The sequence below is a fragment of the Cololabis saira genome, chromosome 11 (genome assembly GCF_033807715.1).
Source record: "Cololabis saira isolate AMF1-May2022 chromosome 11, fColSai1.1, whole genome shotgun sequence".
Taxonomy (NCBI): domain Eukaryota; kingdom Metazoa; phylum Chordata; class Actinopteri; order Beloniformes; family Belonidae; genus Cololabis; species Cololabis saira.
The window spans coordinates 8,971,400-8,988,342 of NC_084597.1; the positions used below are offsets into that span (position 1 = coordinate 8,971,400).

The window sequence follows — 16,943 nt, forward strand, 5'->3', positions numbered from 1 at the left end:
AAAGATTTTTGTTTTTGCATGTTTTGTCACATTTATGAGTTTCTATGAGTTCATGGGCTTGTTCTAGTTCTGCCTGGTTAAAAAAAGAAAAGTACAAAGGCTTGAAATTTTGTGCTACTTGTGCCTAATTTATGTTTTTATTCTGTTATTTTATTTATTTTTTATTTATCTTGGCCAGGCTTCCCTTGTAAAAGAGACCATTGTGTCTCAATTGGACCGACCTGGTAAAATAAAGGCTAAATAAATAAAATAAAATAGTTTTATTATTTATTAAAGTACTTGAATTTACTTTAAGATTATTTTAATTTAAGATATTTTTTATTAATTTTAATTTATTTTATTATTTTATTGATTTAATTTTCCTGAAGATGATTATTTTGTTCTTTTGTCTGTTTGAATGGTTGTTAAAAAAAATAAATCAGACATTACTCAACAGTTACTCAGTACTTGAGTTGTTTTTTCACCAAGTACTTTTTTTACTTTTAATCAAGTAATTATTTGGATGACTACTTTTTACTTCTACTTGAGTCATATTATTCTGAAGTAACAGTACTTTTACTTGAGTACAATTTTTGGCTCCTCTACCCACCTCTGGTTGTAGCTAATGGTGTGTATGTGTGTGTGTAATAGTTCTGTTGATAACACATCTAGTGTCAAACTCATGTTGTTATGTGGTAGTTGTATATGTGGCCACCTACATCATGAAAACACCCTGCAGGCTGGAAGCATGGACTATCAATTACAGGCCAAGATGCTCGCTGGCAAGATAATAAAAGTGCAGGTGACCGCACAAAAATAGATACGAGTCAATAAAAAGGCTGATGAAGTCACAAACAGCAGTGAGACGCACTGAGCAGTCTTTTATTTTTCAGTCGTTTTTTAGTGATGTTTTTGAAGCTTGTTTTCTGTAAATTTCCTGGAAAGAAGCCACCTGAAAAGAAAGTTACCTGAACTTTACTGCTAAAGGTAAATCTGCTCATATTGACTATGAGCTGGTAGGTTTTTTTTTACCAAATAAGGGTTTGTTACACGGCCTCAAATGCAATTGTATCGGCTCACATCAGATGTTGGCTTGTAGTCTTGTAAAGTAACCTTCAGCTTTTTGAGAATCAGAATCAGGTTTATTGGCCAAGTCAGGTCAAACAAGACGGGGAATTTGACTCGGTTATTTTCGTTCACTCTACAGTAAATAGACAAATGAAAAGCATTGAGAAGCAGGTTTTGGATTTGTGCATTGCAAGGGAATGATTGAAAAGGCTACATTCAAAAGAATGCTTAATTTGCAAGAAGGATTTTATGCTCATTATTGTGCAAGTTGCTCCTCCTTGAAAGAGAGTTTATTCACATCTGTTAAAATGCAGGAAATGTTTTGCTCACACGAACCATCAGCTGGCTCCACTTATAGAAAATAAGCTTGAACAATACTCACCAAAGATTAATAACAACATACGGGGTTGAGAAGGGTTCCCAAAGACTCCAATCTACCTTTTTTATATTGGTGCTGGCAAACTATAAAGTTTTGCTTCCAATTAGCTAAAAAGAATAGTGCCCTTTTTCTTTTTTTTCAATTATATGTGCAAAGATGACTATGATTCCACCTACTGAGAGCTGTGCAGAGTCTTGTTCATGCGCTCCAAACCTGCCCGGTTCGTATTTCCCATGGAGTGGACATTTCATGAGGAAAAATGATCTTAGCATTAGTGTTTTTTTTGTTTTTTTTTCTCTTGTCCTGACATGCGTGTCTCTTTTTTGACCTTTGCCAGTGCTTGGCCAACTTTGCAGCATGTGTTGGAAGTCTGAGCTTTTCTTTCGGCCCCGTGCCAACCGATTAGAGCATCCACACTTCCTGCTTGACACGAATGTCTTAGGCAGCATGCAGCCACGTGTGTGATGTGGCTAAAACATTTGTCATCATATTCACCTTACATCTTCCTAAAGTTTCGGTCTTTCGGCACAGATTCACTTGTTGTAATGATGAATTTGCTTTTAACTTGTATTTTTCCCCCCCACTTCCTTGATAATATCAGCCTTGAAATCTTAAATTACCCGGTAATGTATTTATGACTGCTATTGAATAAATAGTTTTAAAAAAAGATTTTAAAGGCAACAACTGGGTTACAGAAGCACTGGAACAGTTTTTTAAAGTTTCTTTTAGTTTAGTTTAGGTTTATTTTGTTTATTTTGTCATTAGTCAATCAAAACATTAGTCAATCAAAACATGCACCACAGTAAAGCTGGATATATAAATAAATGAACCAAAAAAGGTGTAGACTGAAGCCGTAGCTTATATAATGCCTAACCTTTTTTACAATACATCACATCACAACAAATCAAAATAAAAAGTATTACAGAGATCAATTACAACAAAAGCATGTGATATAAAGGATTTACAGGAGAATCTGCTCTTGGTCATAGTTTATATTTATCCATTGCCCTAAGTTTAAACATTCTTTTGAATTTGCGGATAGAACTACACATTTTTAGCTCATTACAGAGACTATTCCACAAGTTTACCCCTTTAACAGAAACACATCTACTTCTAAAGTTTGTCCTTACTAGGGCTGGGCGATATGGACCAAAAGTCATATCTCGATATTTTCTAGCTGAATGGCGATACTCGATATATATCTCGATATTTTTTCTGTGCAATAATTGGGGTTTCTCCCAAAGCATTATAGCATAGCATCTCTGTTAGCTTCATTTTTTCTGAGGCAAACCCATAAAAAAACTGTCAGTTTTAATACAAAGCCTCGTGCCAAATGTCACACAGGTTCCTTTATTAACAGAGGTCTGCACAATATCAAAATGTATAAAACAGATGAAATAAAAATAAACTGCCTGCATATATAGAATAAAAATGCTTCTTGAATAAAATAAAACAAATATCCCTTTCCTGCATAACAATTAAATTCAAATACACTGTGCAATTAATACAATGTAGACAGTAACAGGCAGACTTTTCCACTGAGGTTGACAGTTGTGCAAATAACAAAACATTTGTGCAAATCTCAAATAAAAATTCAAGTCAATTTGTCACAAAATAAGCTATATCAAAATCATAAAAAAAATGTCTTTTTTTTTTTTTTAAATATCGTCTCGTACCATATCGAGTTTGAAAATATATCGTTATATATTAAAATCTCGATATATCGCCCAGCCCTAGTCCTTACCTTTTATTTTTTTAAATATACAAGTTCCCCTGAGTTCATACTCTGGGTGAAAACATTTCCAGAATGCAGTAAGGAAGTAGGTTGTTGTGTGCCTTATGCATTATAATAGAAGTCCTTAGCTCAACTAGATCTACACATTTTAAGGTATTTAGTTTAATGAAGAGTGGGTTCGTTGGGTCGCAGTATTTTGAATTATTTATTTGAACAGAAAGGTGCAGCGGTACCAACACTGCAGAGAACCGCGTGATCGGGCCTCTTCCGTTTCCCCCGACGTGCTCGTTGTGTTGTTTGCCTCGTTTGTCTGGCGACACAAACACCTCATCTCTCGCCGTGTCAGAAAAGTGGAACTTAATGGCCCAAACAGAAGTTATGTGAATCTAACTTCTGTATCTCCTAAGAGTATTATTTCCTCAGGAGCACATTATTTTGTATCCGTAAGTTATTCTCTTTAATCTTCTGCAACAAATAATTGTGTAGGGAAAAAAACTATTTTCTATTCTGGTGTCATCTCTGGGAAAATTTGTGCCGAGGCTCAGATGATGAAGTCTTTCTTCACGCTACTTGCTGTTTTAGACACGCCACTTACAATTAAATTGATGTTTAAGAAAAGAAAAGATGCACTTAACTCTCCAGCAAGTGCAAAGCTGCATTTGGATTTTTGTCTATTTAATGCATTTATTAGTAGAGAACATTAAAACATTGCTCAAGCAAAAATCCTGAACATTCAGTACCGTTATTTCTTTTCTGAGTTTCCTTACTCCATGAAACTTTATCTCCAGTTTGACTGAAAATGACAGTCTAGACTGGATCCCATTAGCTTTTTTTATATTTTGTAAATAATACATTATTTGAACATGTCTGGCTTATATGATGAACAGTGAAGTTTTCTGCAGTTTATCTGGTCCTCGCCTGATACGGTACCTTGTGTTGACTTCAGAAGAGGAACTGTATGGAGCCAAATCAAGGCCAAAAGTTTTGCTAATTTGAAAATAAAATTTTAACCTGAAAATTCTTTTTTACAGTTTCAATTTAATTTTTTTCAGTATCAGATCTTTTTTTCAGTTCCAAATCTTTTTTTTTTTTTTCAGTTTCACATCTTTTTCTTTCAGTTTCACATCTTTTTTTTTCAGTTTCAGACTTTTGGCCCCGATCTGGCGTGGGGGGCGTGGCATCATGAGTGACAGCAGAACAGAGAAGGCGGGGGACGTTCCTCAGTCATGTTGCCTTCAGGAATCGTAGGTTGCAGAAGTTATCAGTAGAAGTATTATTCAACACTATACACTATATTCACGTGATTGGCAGTGGAAAAAACTGATATTAGTGACACATTTCCGTTTGTTGTTTTAGACCGTACTTGGCACCAATCGCAGTATAAAAGCAATAAACTATGGCAGACTGTACAGTTCAACAGCCACACTTTAAAGTTTGACATTTCCCACTTCCACATACTACAAAGTACGGTCTAAAACAGATTTTTAAACAGAAATGTGTCACTAATATCAGTTTTTTTCCACTGCCAATCACGTGAATACGGTGTATATACAGTGTTGAATCAAACTTCTACTGATAACTTCTGCAACCTACGTTTCCTGAAGGCAACATGACTGAGGAACGTCCCCCGCCTTCTCTGTTCTGCTGTCACTCATGATGCCACGCCCCTCTCAGTTGATGCCACGCCCCCCACGCCAGATCGGGGCCAAAAGTCTGAACCTGAAAAAAAAATTTGAAACTGAAAAAAAAAGACGTGAAACTGAAAAAAAGACGTGAAACTGAAAAAAAGATTTGAAACTGAAAAAAAGATCTGATACTGAAAAAAATAAAATTGAAACTGTAAAAAAGAATTTTCAGATTCAAATTTTATTTTCAAATTAGCTAAACTTTTGGCCTTGATTTGGCTCCATAAAACTGGTCTTTCTTGTAACTACTTTAAATCTCCCTCTCCATCCTGAACATGCTGGATGTTTCTCCCTCGTCAGCACCTCCAACTAAACCTTCTGGGTATTTTTAAATGGCACAGTCTCATATGTTCCACTTACTATTTATGCTGCTTACTTCAAAATGTTTTGCCCTTTATATTTTTAGCGCTTCTAGTCAATAAGACGTTATAGCCTTATCTCGCATTTACCAAATGCAAGCAGATTTGAATCTTCTGGGCACTTAAGGTCAGGTTTCAGGTGTGAAAATGAGCAGCGTCGGCCTCACAGCAGCTTACCAGCCTGGGCTCACACACCTGGGTGACGTGTGTTGTTTGGCTTGTTTGCTCTTGTGCTATACAAAGATCCCAAATTACATTTAAGACTTGCACATGACACAGTATGAAATATCCAAACACGAAGACAATTTTTATTTCTCTTTAGGTTGGTCGATCACTTCATCACAATAGGTTGGAAACCTTTAAAGACAGAAAAAAAAGTTAACATCTTTACATCTTAACATTTTAAATGAATCAAATATCTTAAACATTTTAAACATTTTAAAATTAATCTTTTAAAAATTTTAAATTGAATAAAGAAAAATCTAATTTCATGAATTTCCCACATTTTAAGCCTTTTTAACCTTTTTAAATGGAATTAAAGAAAAATCTTATTTCATGAACTTTCCACATTTTTAGTAAAGTTTTAACATTCAACAGAATTGTAACATTTTCACCTTTGTATTATCCTTCTGTATTCTATACTTTTAATTTTTCAAACTCAAAATGAAATATTTTCTTACTGAAAAATGAAATATTATCTTAGTGCAAACTCATTCAACACAAAACCAATGAAGTCAATGCTGCAATGCTTTCATTTACCATTAATCTACACAGCAGTTAAACATTTAGTTAAACATAGACCATATTAAGCAGCATTTCACAAACTATGAAAGCAAATAAAACATTTTGCCGACCATTGGCGTCTTTGGACTGAGTCCATGAGCGGACTTGTTGCTTCTTTCCTCTGAGGTTTGTTTGTTTGACTAACTGAGCTTCCCCCAGTCTTTCTCAGCTGCTCAAAACCAGTGATAATGACTGATCAGGTGACCAGCTTGCTGCTACTGGTGCACTCTGGGAAGTGTAGTTGAGATCCATTCCTGAGATTCAGCTCAATAATTACCATTTGGAAAGAGTAATCTTGTGTAGAAATGACCTTAGATGTTAAACCTTTCCTATTCTAAATGTGGTGTTTTTAAACATAATCTACATATGCATCCACATCTAGTTGTAGATGACTGACAAACACCAGCCATGATTACAATGGCCCATGAAAGCTTTATGGGTCTAAAATAAGACCTTAATGTTGCCAGTCTTTGACATTGTTGGTGTTTTTGCCTGTACTTTATGTACATTAATATTATTATTATATTTATTAAATCTCAAATCAGCTTTTGATATCGTAGATCATGCTATTCTCTTAGATAGGCTTAATCTGTGGGTTGGTATTTCTGGGACTGCCTTAAATTGGTTTAAATCATATCTTGCTGAAAGAAGTTTCTCAGTCTCTGTGGGTCAGTTCATGTCAAACACAGCGCCTCTGTTATGTGGTGTCCCACAGGGTTCTGTTCTGGGTCCCATGCTGTTCTCCCTCTATATGCTGCCTCTTGGACAGATTATTAGCGGCTTTAGTGTAGGGATGTTAATAATTAATCGATTTTCGATTAATTGCCGTTATGAAATTACCCGATTACAATTAATCTATTTATTTATTTATTTTTTTCGTTTAATTTCACCAGCTGGTATTACGCCCGGACCACATTTAATGCGACACAACACGCTGCCGCCGCGGCGCGCACATAAAGTTAGGAGAAAGAGACGGCGGATATGTTTGGTTTTAGTAATATCATGCTCAGGCAATGAGTCTGCTATGGCCCAGACGGGAGACACATGTAGCTCAGTGCTTAACTTTTATTTTTAATCCACTCTATATTCTTCTGGTTGTTCTCCGATATGCTCCCCTGCCTGAATTATGGTTCCGCCTTAAATCGACGCAGAGCCGCCGCCGTAGCCTACGGCGTAGGCTCTGCGTTGTTGTAACCATAAATCAGCCTTCACCCGGTACATACATAGGTTTCTCTAAACATCTGTCCCCGCTACAGTTTTAACTAAAAGAAAATGTGCTCCAATACAGCAGGTCTCATGATTTTATTTGAACACTGCCAAAACTCTAACTTAAAACGAAACTAGAACTTAAAATTTGCTTGACACAAATGACACTATTATGGCTGCTACTACTAATAGCCTTGAAGTGCACTTTATATTATATTCCTTGTGGTACAAAAATGTCTTTTTGTTACTTTTGTATCAAATCAATATTTGATTAAGGAATACATTAAAATGTCCTTTGTATTTTATATAAGCAAAAAAAATCTCAGATGGGGGAAAAACGCCGCTTATCAACTAATCGATGATCGATCGATAAGGTTATCAACTGTCAATTAATGAAATAATCGATAATTTGCATCCCTACTTTAGTGGCATCTCTTATCATTTTTACGCTGATGACATCCAGTTATATTGTTCTTTTAAACCAAACGATTTTAACCAATTGTCCATTTTAAACAACTGTTTGGATGCAATTAAGATTTGGATGGTTGATAACTGTCTTCAATTAAATTCAGACAAAACAAAAGCCCTTATAGTCGCTCCTGAAAATCATATCCCAAACATAAAACAATATATGGGGTCTTTAAGTGCCTGTGCTCAGCATAAGTTAAGAAACTGTCATCTTGGACCAATCTCTGTCACTCGACAATCATGTCAGTCGTCTTGTGAGTTCATGCTTTCTCCAATTAAGGAATATAGCTAAATTAAGATCCGTGGTTACCAAGGTTGAGATGGAGATGGTTGTTCATGCTTTTATTTCTTCTCGCTTAGATTATTGTAATTCTCTTTTTACCTGTTTAAATCAGACCTCCTTAAATCGTCTCCAAACTGTCCAGAATGCAGCAGCCCGGCTTTTAACTAGTAGTAATAAGAGAACACACATCACTCCAATTTTATCCTCTCTTCACTGGCTTCCCATTAAATTTCGCATCCATTTTAAAATACTGGTGCTAACTTTCAGAGCTTTGCATGGCCAAACACCACAATACATCGCTGACCTCCTCCTACCTTATGCGCCAAATCGGGCTCTTAGATCAGCACACCAATCGTTACTGTCTGTCCCTCAAACTCATTATAAATCCAGATGTGACCGTGCTTTTCAAGCTGTTGCGCCAAAATTATGGAATGCCCTCCCTTCACAACTGCGTTCTCTAGACTCATGTGAAGGCTTTATGAAGCTGAAAACGTTTTTATTCAGACAGGCTTTTGGTTAACCGTTCATTTATTGTGTCTCTGCGTTGCTGCTATGTTTTTAATTGTGCGTTGCGACTATGTTTTTAACATGCCAGTCCAGTGCTGTTTTCTGTACCTTGTTAATTTTATCTATGTTTTTATATATATATATATACTATTAATATCTTTTCTTTTTAATTTGTGTGCTTTCTTTTAATGTAAAGCACTTTGTTTTTATTTTACTATCTGTGAAAGGTGCTATATAAATAAACTTTACTTACTTACTTACATATTGTATTGTTATTATGCGTTTTGTAACTTTTGAGGTTTTTAAACTGCATTTATATATACTGCACAGTCTTGGCCAGGACATTATTATTATTTTTTTAAGTTTTTGTGGCACAAATGGGCTTTTTTTAGAAAGTAGGTAGCCGGGAAACAGGTAGAGAGATGAGAGTAGACATTGCAGTATAGAGCGACAGGCTGGGACTCGAACCCTGCACTGCCTGCACGATGACTACAGCCTCTACAAATGTATCCAGGGCCTTTGGCCAGGACACTGGCATATACAAAGTGTGAACTGCTATTATTTTTTGTCTGTTTATTTTCGGCATAGATTTGAAGAAATCTTTTTTGATTTATTTTTATTTTTTTGTCTTTTTCCTGCAGCGACCCTTATGTCAAGCTTTCCCTATACACCGCGGAGGAAAACAAGGAACTTGCCTTAGTCCAGACAAAAACCATTAAAAAGGTAAGCATTTGCTTCTCTTGTGTCCGACTCAAACCTGCATCACCCTTACATTTAGCTCTATTTTTTTATTTGTCATTCAAGTTACAGCTTCAAACCGCTCCACCATCACAACCGTTCACACAAATCAAAGCAACTACGGGAAGATGCCAACGAGCAGTGCGTCCTTTCTCTCGTCTAGAGGGAGACAGCAGCCCAAGTCTTTTGCCCCAACGGCCCATTTTTTTGGGGGGGAGGAAATATATTTACAGCAGGGGGAGCTATTACTTGATATTAATTTTAATTCTCATTCAGGAGATATCTAAATTTCAAAGTGGGCTGCATTACTGCGAAAATGCTCTGGATCGCATGTTTTTGAAGTAAGTCTATAAGCGGTCTTTTGCACTACATTTTATTGACTTCCAAGCTATTTATAGGCTAGAAAGAGCTGACAGGACAGGGCTGTGTGGAGCAGAAAAGGAAGCAACATTTCTCAGCTCCAGTGTGGGTTTATAATACATAAGGGTATAACTTTGATAATTTCATCTTAATAAAAACGTATTTTAATAATTATTGCTGTCTTATGTTCTTATCCACTATGCACTGTATTTTTATCTCAATGTATTTTATTGTTCTTGGGAAGCACTTTGTAACTTTGTTAAGAAAGGTGCTCATTCAGGTGTTTTCATATACTTTTTCTTTCCTTTTTGCAATTTTATTTATGTGTGGGTGTGTATTTGCATTATGGTGTTTAGAGTAATAGTTTAGTGAGCTGTTTTATCTTTTTTTTATTTTATTTTATTTTATATATTATTTTATTATTATATATTTATATATATATATTTTCTTTTTATTTATTTATTTTCTAGTCTTTTTTTGCGTAATTAATTCTTATCCTGCTATAATTTTATATCCATTTATTTTAATTGTATTTTTATGTTTCTATGTTGGAGGGGTTAAAAAAAAAAAGGGAAAAAAAAATCTTTAACTTGTGATTTTCTTTTAGTGATACTTGGCACACTACGGTCACTGAATGTAGTGATCTTTCTATTGTTTTTTTTTTCTTCGAAATAGTTATGAAGATGTATGTACCATTGTTACTTTGGCTATTGATCTCAATAAAAAAAAAGGAAAAAAAAGAAAGAAAGGTGCTATATAAATAGTTCATTATTATTATTATTATTATTATTATTTTTATTATTTTATTATTTCATATTGATGCCTTATTAGCCCGATTCTGCATATTATTTTATCACTATCATTGTTTTGTCGTCGTTAAGATTCCCATTCTGTTCCTGGAGTTGAGGTTAGTTGCAAGCGAAATGCGCTGCTGGAATCGGGCATCTCGGGCCTCCACGCAGGCAGACATATGCTGCCACTGGCAATAGTTGCTTTATAGGATATAAATAGCTGACAATACACTGCTATGTGGAGCAGAAAAAGAAGCATCACTTCTCAGCTTCTCTCTGGGTTCTGACTGTCTTTTAAGTGGGGCACCTTTGATGGCATCTTTGTTGCTGAGACAACGAGTTGGGCTTGTGGCAAAATTATGTGAACTATGATGACTCTGAGCATGACTTCGGCATGCTACTCTGGATATTTTTATTATTTACCAATTGATTATGTAGAATAGTTTTTGTCAAAGTGCAGTGGGTTCATTTTTATTCGTGGTGCGTGTGAGTTGGCTTCACATAGATGTTGTTTTACTGCTGCTGTAAAATGTTTTTCATTAATCAGTTATTTGTGAAATTAAGGTTTTATTGACGTTTTAGTGTTTTAGTCATTCCAGTTGCTGGACGGAGTTTTCATGAGGTGTCACATGGTTCGCAGTTCAGTAAAATATAAAATGTGTGAGGCAGACGGAGAGTGTGTCAGTGGAGTGATACATCCTGGAGGGGTGAGAAAATCCCAGTGGTTGTTATTTTAGAGACTTTAACTGCCAGTCACTGGTATGTGACTGCTGATTCAACAATGCACCAAAATGACTGACACATGAACAGACTGAATTTTCCTCAGTCTTTCCTGCCTCTTTTATTTTCTGTGTAAACCAGTTGTTGTGTTTGTAATCTCCTTTTTTTTTTAAACACGTGTTAATTTGTAGTTTAACCACGTCCGTGTTTTGTGTTTCAGGCCCTGAATCCAAAGTGGAATGAGGAATTCTACTTCAGGGTGAGTTCAGATTTTAAAACTCTTGTACCTGATAAATCTCTCGTCGGCTGTAGCTCTTGTTCCTGTGGAATCATATTAAATCCGGGTTCGTCTTTTCCGACCAAATTAGCCATCATCTAGCTCAGGGGTCGGCAACCCAAAATGTTGAAAAAGCCATATCGGACCAAAAACACAAAAAACTAATATATCTGGAGCCGCAAAAAATGTAAAGTCTTGTATAAGCCTTAGAATGAAGGAAAACACATGCTGCATGTATCTATATTAGTTATAACTGGGGGAATATTTTTTTTCTCATTATGCACTTCGAGAAAAAAGTCGAAATGTTGAGAAAAAAGTCGAAATGTCAAGATTAAAAAGGAAAGGAAAAGGGAAAAAAAAGAAGAAAAAAAGGAAAAAAGGAAAAAAGAAGATAAAAAAAGAAAAGAGAAAAAAAGAGAAAAAGAATAAAAAAGGAAAAAAAGAAGATAAAAAAAGAAAAAAGAAAAAGAACAAAAAGAGAAAAAAAGGAAAAAAAAGAAAAAGAAGAAAAAACGAAGAAAAAAAAGGAAAAAAAGAAAAAAAGGTGATACATTTTTGAAAAAACTCCAGGAGCCACTAGGGCGGCGCTAAAGAGCCGCATGCGGCTCTAGAGCCACGGGTTGCCGACCCTTGATCTAGCTATATCAAATACCTTCAAAGTTTCAAAGCATTGAATTTGTTTTTCCAAATACCCGCTGGGTGACTGCAGTAACATCTCTCGCTGTTATTTTGCTTCCAACGCAGGTTAACCCACAGAACCACAGGCTCCTCTTTGAGGTGTTTGATGAAAACCGATTGGTAAGATTCACACTTCTTCATCTCGCATCCTTCATTATCCATGCCTTTTTTTAAATTTCAGTGTGACTTAGCTTTTATCTTTGCAGGGCTCATATCAGGTTTTGTCTCAAATGTAATCTTGATGATTTCCTTTTAAGAGGCTGATCATTAGTAATGTTTTATCCTTCTCTATATTCAGTTATGTGATTAAAGAATGGTGTGCCGTCTAGTCAAAAGGGATAATTAAAAAAAAAAAAAGAATAATTCTGCCTTTTTTTTTTAAACCAGTGATGTCATTAACAAGCTGTAATGAGCAGCGCCGACTTTATCTCCTCTCCTGACTGCTTACAATTTTCTTCTAATGAAATCTGACATCATCATACAAGATTTCAGCTCAAGTAGATTTGTAAACTGGACACTTATATGATGCTTTATTTCCTCTACTGTAATAATGCCATCCTTTGACAGCTCCTACATTCCTCTTTTGTCAGATTTCTCAGTTTTCCCCTCCATATGAGAACAGTAGACCCTTTGACTCGTGAAATCAAACCCCTTTTTTTTGGCTGGTGGTTGTCATGACGACTAAATGAAATGCCGAGCCAACACTTGCAGGTCTAGATAATAAATCAATTAAGTCATTACAGTGTGTGATATTCACCTTGGTGATAAATCTGTGGTGGAGGTGAGTTAAGTAGCTGGTAGTAGCCCATTTATTTTTGTATAAGTCTTCTCAGAAACCTACGACGGAGTATTCGGGCCAAACTAAGACAAAAAAAAAAAGGGAAATTACGAGAATAAATTCATAATATAATGAGAATAAAGTCGTAAAATTACGAGAATAAAGTCATAATGTTGTGAGAATAAAGTCGTAATATTATGAGAATAAAGTTGTAATATTATGAGAATAAAGTCGTAATATTATGAGAATAAAGTCGTAATATTACGAGAAGAAAGTCGTAATATTACGAGAAGAAAGTCGTAATAGTACGAGAAGAAAGTCGTAATATTACGAGAATAAAGTCGTAATATTACGAGAATAAAGTCGTAATATTACAAGAATAAAGTCGTAACATTACGAGAATAAAGTCATAATGTTGCGAGAATAAAGTCGTAATATAATGAGAATAAAGTCGTAAAATTACGAGAATAAAGTCATAATGTTGTGAGAATAAAGTCGTAATATTATGAGAATAAAGTCGTAATATTATGAGAATAAAGTCGTAATATTACGAGAAGAAAGTCGTAATATTACGAGAAGAAAGTCGTAATATTACAAGAATAAAGTCGTAACATTACAAGAATAAAGTCGTAACATTACGAGAAGTAATAACATTACGAGAATAAAGTCGTAATATTATGAGAATAAAGTCGTAATATTATGAGAATAAAGTCGTAATATTATGAGAATAAAGTCGTAATATTACGAGAAGAAAGTCGTAATATTACGAGAAGAAAGTCGTAATATTACAAGAATAAAGTCGTAACATTACAAGAATAAAGTCGTAACATTACGAGAAGTAATAACATTACGAGAATAAAGTCGTAATATTATGAGAATAAAGTCGTAATATTATGAGAATATAATTTATGAGAACTCTTCTCCCTGTGTTAAAATGAGGAATATTGAGCATCTTGTGAAGTTATATTTATAATATATTTAATATTACAACTTTATTCTCGTAATATTACGACTTTATTCTCAAAATATTACGACTTTATTCTCAAAATATTACAACTTTATTCTCAAAATATTAAGACTTTATTCTCGTAATATTATGACTTTATTCTCGTAATTTTACGACTTTATTCTCATATTATTATGACTTTATTCTCGTAATTTCCATTTTTTTTTGTCTTAGTTTGGCCCTAATACTCCGTCGTAGAAACCCGGTGGTCTGGATCTTGAGTTTTATGTTTTTTTTGTTTTTTTTAAAATATTTTTTTATCCCCGATTTTTTACCCATTTCATCACCCAGTGCTCATACCTAAGTAACAGTCCTGGGGAGTTTTATGTTTTGGATGAAATAAACCAAACAGTGGAGCCAAGCATGATCTTTTTCTCTTTTGTAGATAAGGCACCTACTGTACCATCTGGGCTCCAAAGGGATTCTTTAGTCTTCATCCATATCCATCCGTTCCTTAAATTGTCAATTAAATACACAAGATATATTGGTCCGTGTTCTGCACGCCTCTGTCGAGCAGACGTTTGGCACTTGGCCTAGTAAAGGAAAGGTCGTCTCTGAGCCCTCGGTTGTTGTGTAAAAGAGGATGTCAAAAGCGAGCACAGCACGTGCCTCCTCAAGCCTGGTCTTCTCCTTATATGTCTGAGGATGTGCTTTCTGTCTCTAGGTGCGTTCCAGGCTCCTCCATCATCTCATCTTTATCTTTATTTCGGCTTGTACACACTGTCCATCACCGGCCGGTATTCTTTGAAGGGGCTGTTTTGTTTTATTTGCAACTATTAATTTATAAGTTATTTTATAGGTATGATGAATAGTTTGACAGACCTCAGGAGAAAGTGTTGTTTTTTTGTACCAGATGGACCATACCAACTAGGGCTGGATATGGACCAAAAGTCATATCTCGATATTTTCTAGCTGAATGGCGATACTCGATATATATCGATATTTTTTCTGTGCCATAATTGGGGTTTCCCCCAAAGCATTATAGCATAGCATCTCTGTTAGCTTCATTTTTTTCTGAGGCAAACCCTTAAAAAAACAGTCAGTTTTAATACAAAGCCTCGTGCCAAATGTCACACAGGTTCCTTTATTAACAGAGGTCTGCACAATATCAAAATGTATAAAACAAAGAAACTGCCTGCATATATAGAATAAAAATGCTTCTTGAATAAAATAAAACAAATATCCCTTTCCTGCATAACAATTAAATTCAAATACACTGTGCAATTAATACAATGTAGACAGTAACAGGCAGACTTTTCCACTGAGGTTGACAGTTGTGCAAATAACAAAACATTTGTGCAAATCTTAAATAAAACATTCAAGTCAATTTGCCACAAAATAAGCTATATCAAAATCATTTTTTTTTTTTAAATCGATATAAACGATATTGTCTCGTACCATATCGCGTTTGAAAATATATCGATATATATTAAAATCTTGATATATCGTCCAGCCCTAATACCAACCCTACTAGCAGTATGTTATAAGTACACAGTTTTCCTCGTTTCTTCTTCTTTTTTTTTACATTATCTCTCTTCTTTTTAGTATTTCATACAGTCCGACAAGGTTTCGTAGTACACTGAGTGAAGTAATGTGAATAATTTACGGATTAAACTAGCCATACAAGTTGAGACTGGGAAGCCTCTTTACAACCATGTAGCTCTGAAATGTCAAGCTCTGAAAGAGTTGTGAGTCGTTTGCACGGAGGCGGCGCCCTCCTCCACTAACTCTGCCTTCTGGCAAAGTAAATTCCTCTTTTTCCACATGCTGATACATTGATGACTCGTACTTCTTTTTAAAGCTGTGCAAAGCTTCTTCTGCGAACGTTAAAGGACGGTGTTTGTTAAAAATGCTCTGTCTGTTTCACCCTGTGCTCTTGCCAGATAGTCTGTTCGTATAGATTCAGGATCATTTGCCTTATTTCATTCAGCATCACAGCCTGGGATCACAGCTGAATTGCATCTTAGACAGTTATGGGATGAAAACGGCGTGGCCTATAAAACAACCAGCCTGTTTAGAGCCGGGCTGCGTAGGAGAGAATATGTCCACTCTTTTTTTTTTTTTTTTCTTCTTGTTGTCTTTCTTTCTCCAAAAATGATTGTGCCTATTGCCTTATCAAAGCTACAATCTGTCAGATTCTCTTGTCTGCTCCTTTTCCTGCTGGTGCTATTTTCTCTTTTTTTATTTTTTTATTTTAGTGATCCATTTATAGCAACAACACCTCAATGTGTTTTTATCTCGTTCTATGGTTATGAAAAACACTTTGTTCCCAGTATTTGAAGTTGCATTTGTAATAGTTTGGCTTTAAATGTTATTAAATGAGTCAAGTGCAAGGAAATGTTTTCTCCATGTCGTGACCAGTGTAATTGGTTTGGGGGGGGGGTTTGTTTATGGGTGTGTTTCTCCTTCCATTATATGCTTTTGCTTGTTAATTTCCTTCCTCTGGGTATCAGGACGGGATTTTGCAGAGCGGAGGTGATGTTACAGATGCGTTTTATTACCAGTCTCTGTTTTTAGTTTTTAGTTTTAGTTTTATTTATTCGCACATATTAAAGGAATACAAAAAAATAGTGACAATACAATAATTACTGCAGTGCAGGTGAGAAAAAAGAAACCCAAGGTGGGCTTATGAAGGATTCTCACCAGGGATAAATACAAATAATAAGTAAACAAGGTAATCAAACTTTACAAAAGCAGCACATGAAGAGAGAAGAAAAAAAAGAAAAAAGAAATGTAAATAAATAGCTAAATAAATACAAATACACCATCAAATTTACTCCCGAGCATGCACACAAAGCTACATCTTAGAGATCTAGTGAAAAGGGTTTATTTAAGAAGCTGGCCCTCAATCTACGTTTGAAATTGCAGAGAGAAGATGAGGAGTTAGCAATAGTTATGTGTGAGTTCCATAATAAAGAACCTCTGACTTTAATGGAGAACTGACTAAGAGTGGTGCGGCTGAAGGGAGGATGAATATTGTCAGATTGTCTAGTGTTATAATCATGAACTTGAGAGTTAGTCTGGAAGTAATCTTTGAAAGTTGTAGGGAGGATCATTAACAGGAATATGTGGAGAGTAGGGATGGGCGGTATGGACTAAAAAATGTATCACGATAATTTCTGGCATTTATCCCGATAACGATA

General features: G+C 35.2%; 1 protein-coding gene across 2 annotated transcripts in view; it reads left to right on the forward strand.

The window, feature by feature from the left end:
- Positions 1–16,943, forward strand: part of LOC133454926 (E3 ubiquitin-protein ligase NEDD4-like) — an 84,199-nt gene that overhangs the window by 9,641 nt on the left and 57,615 nt on the right. For both annotated transcript variants that reach the window (XM_061733664.1, XM_061733665.1), the window contains exons 3-5: positions 9,094–9,175; positions 11,282–11,320; positions 12,083–12,136. In XM_061733664.1, coding sequence (XP_061589648.1) covers positions 9,094–9,175; positions 11,282–11,320; positions 12,083–12,136 — 175 coding nt within the window. The remainder of the gene's footprint in view (positions 1–9,093; positions 9,176–11,281; positions 11,321–12,082; positions 12,137–16,943) is intronic.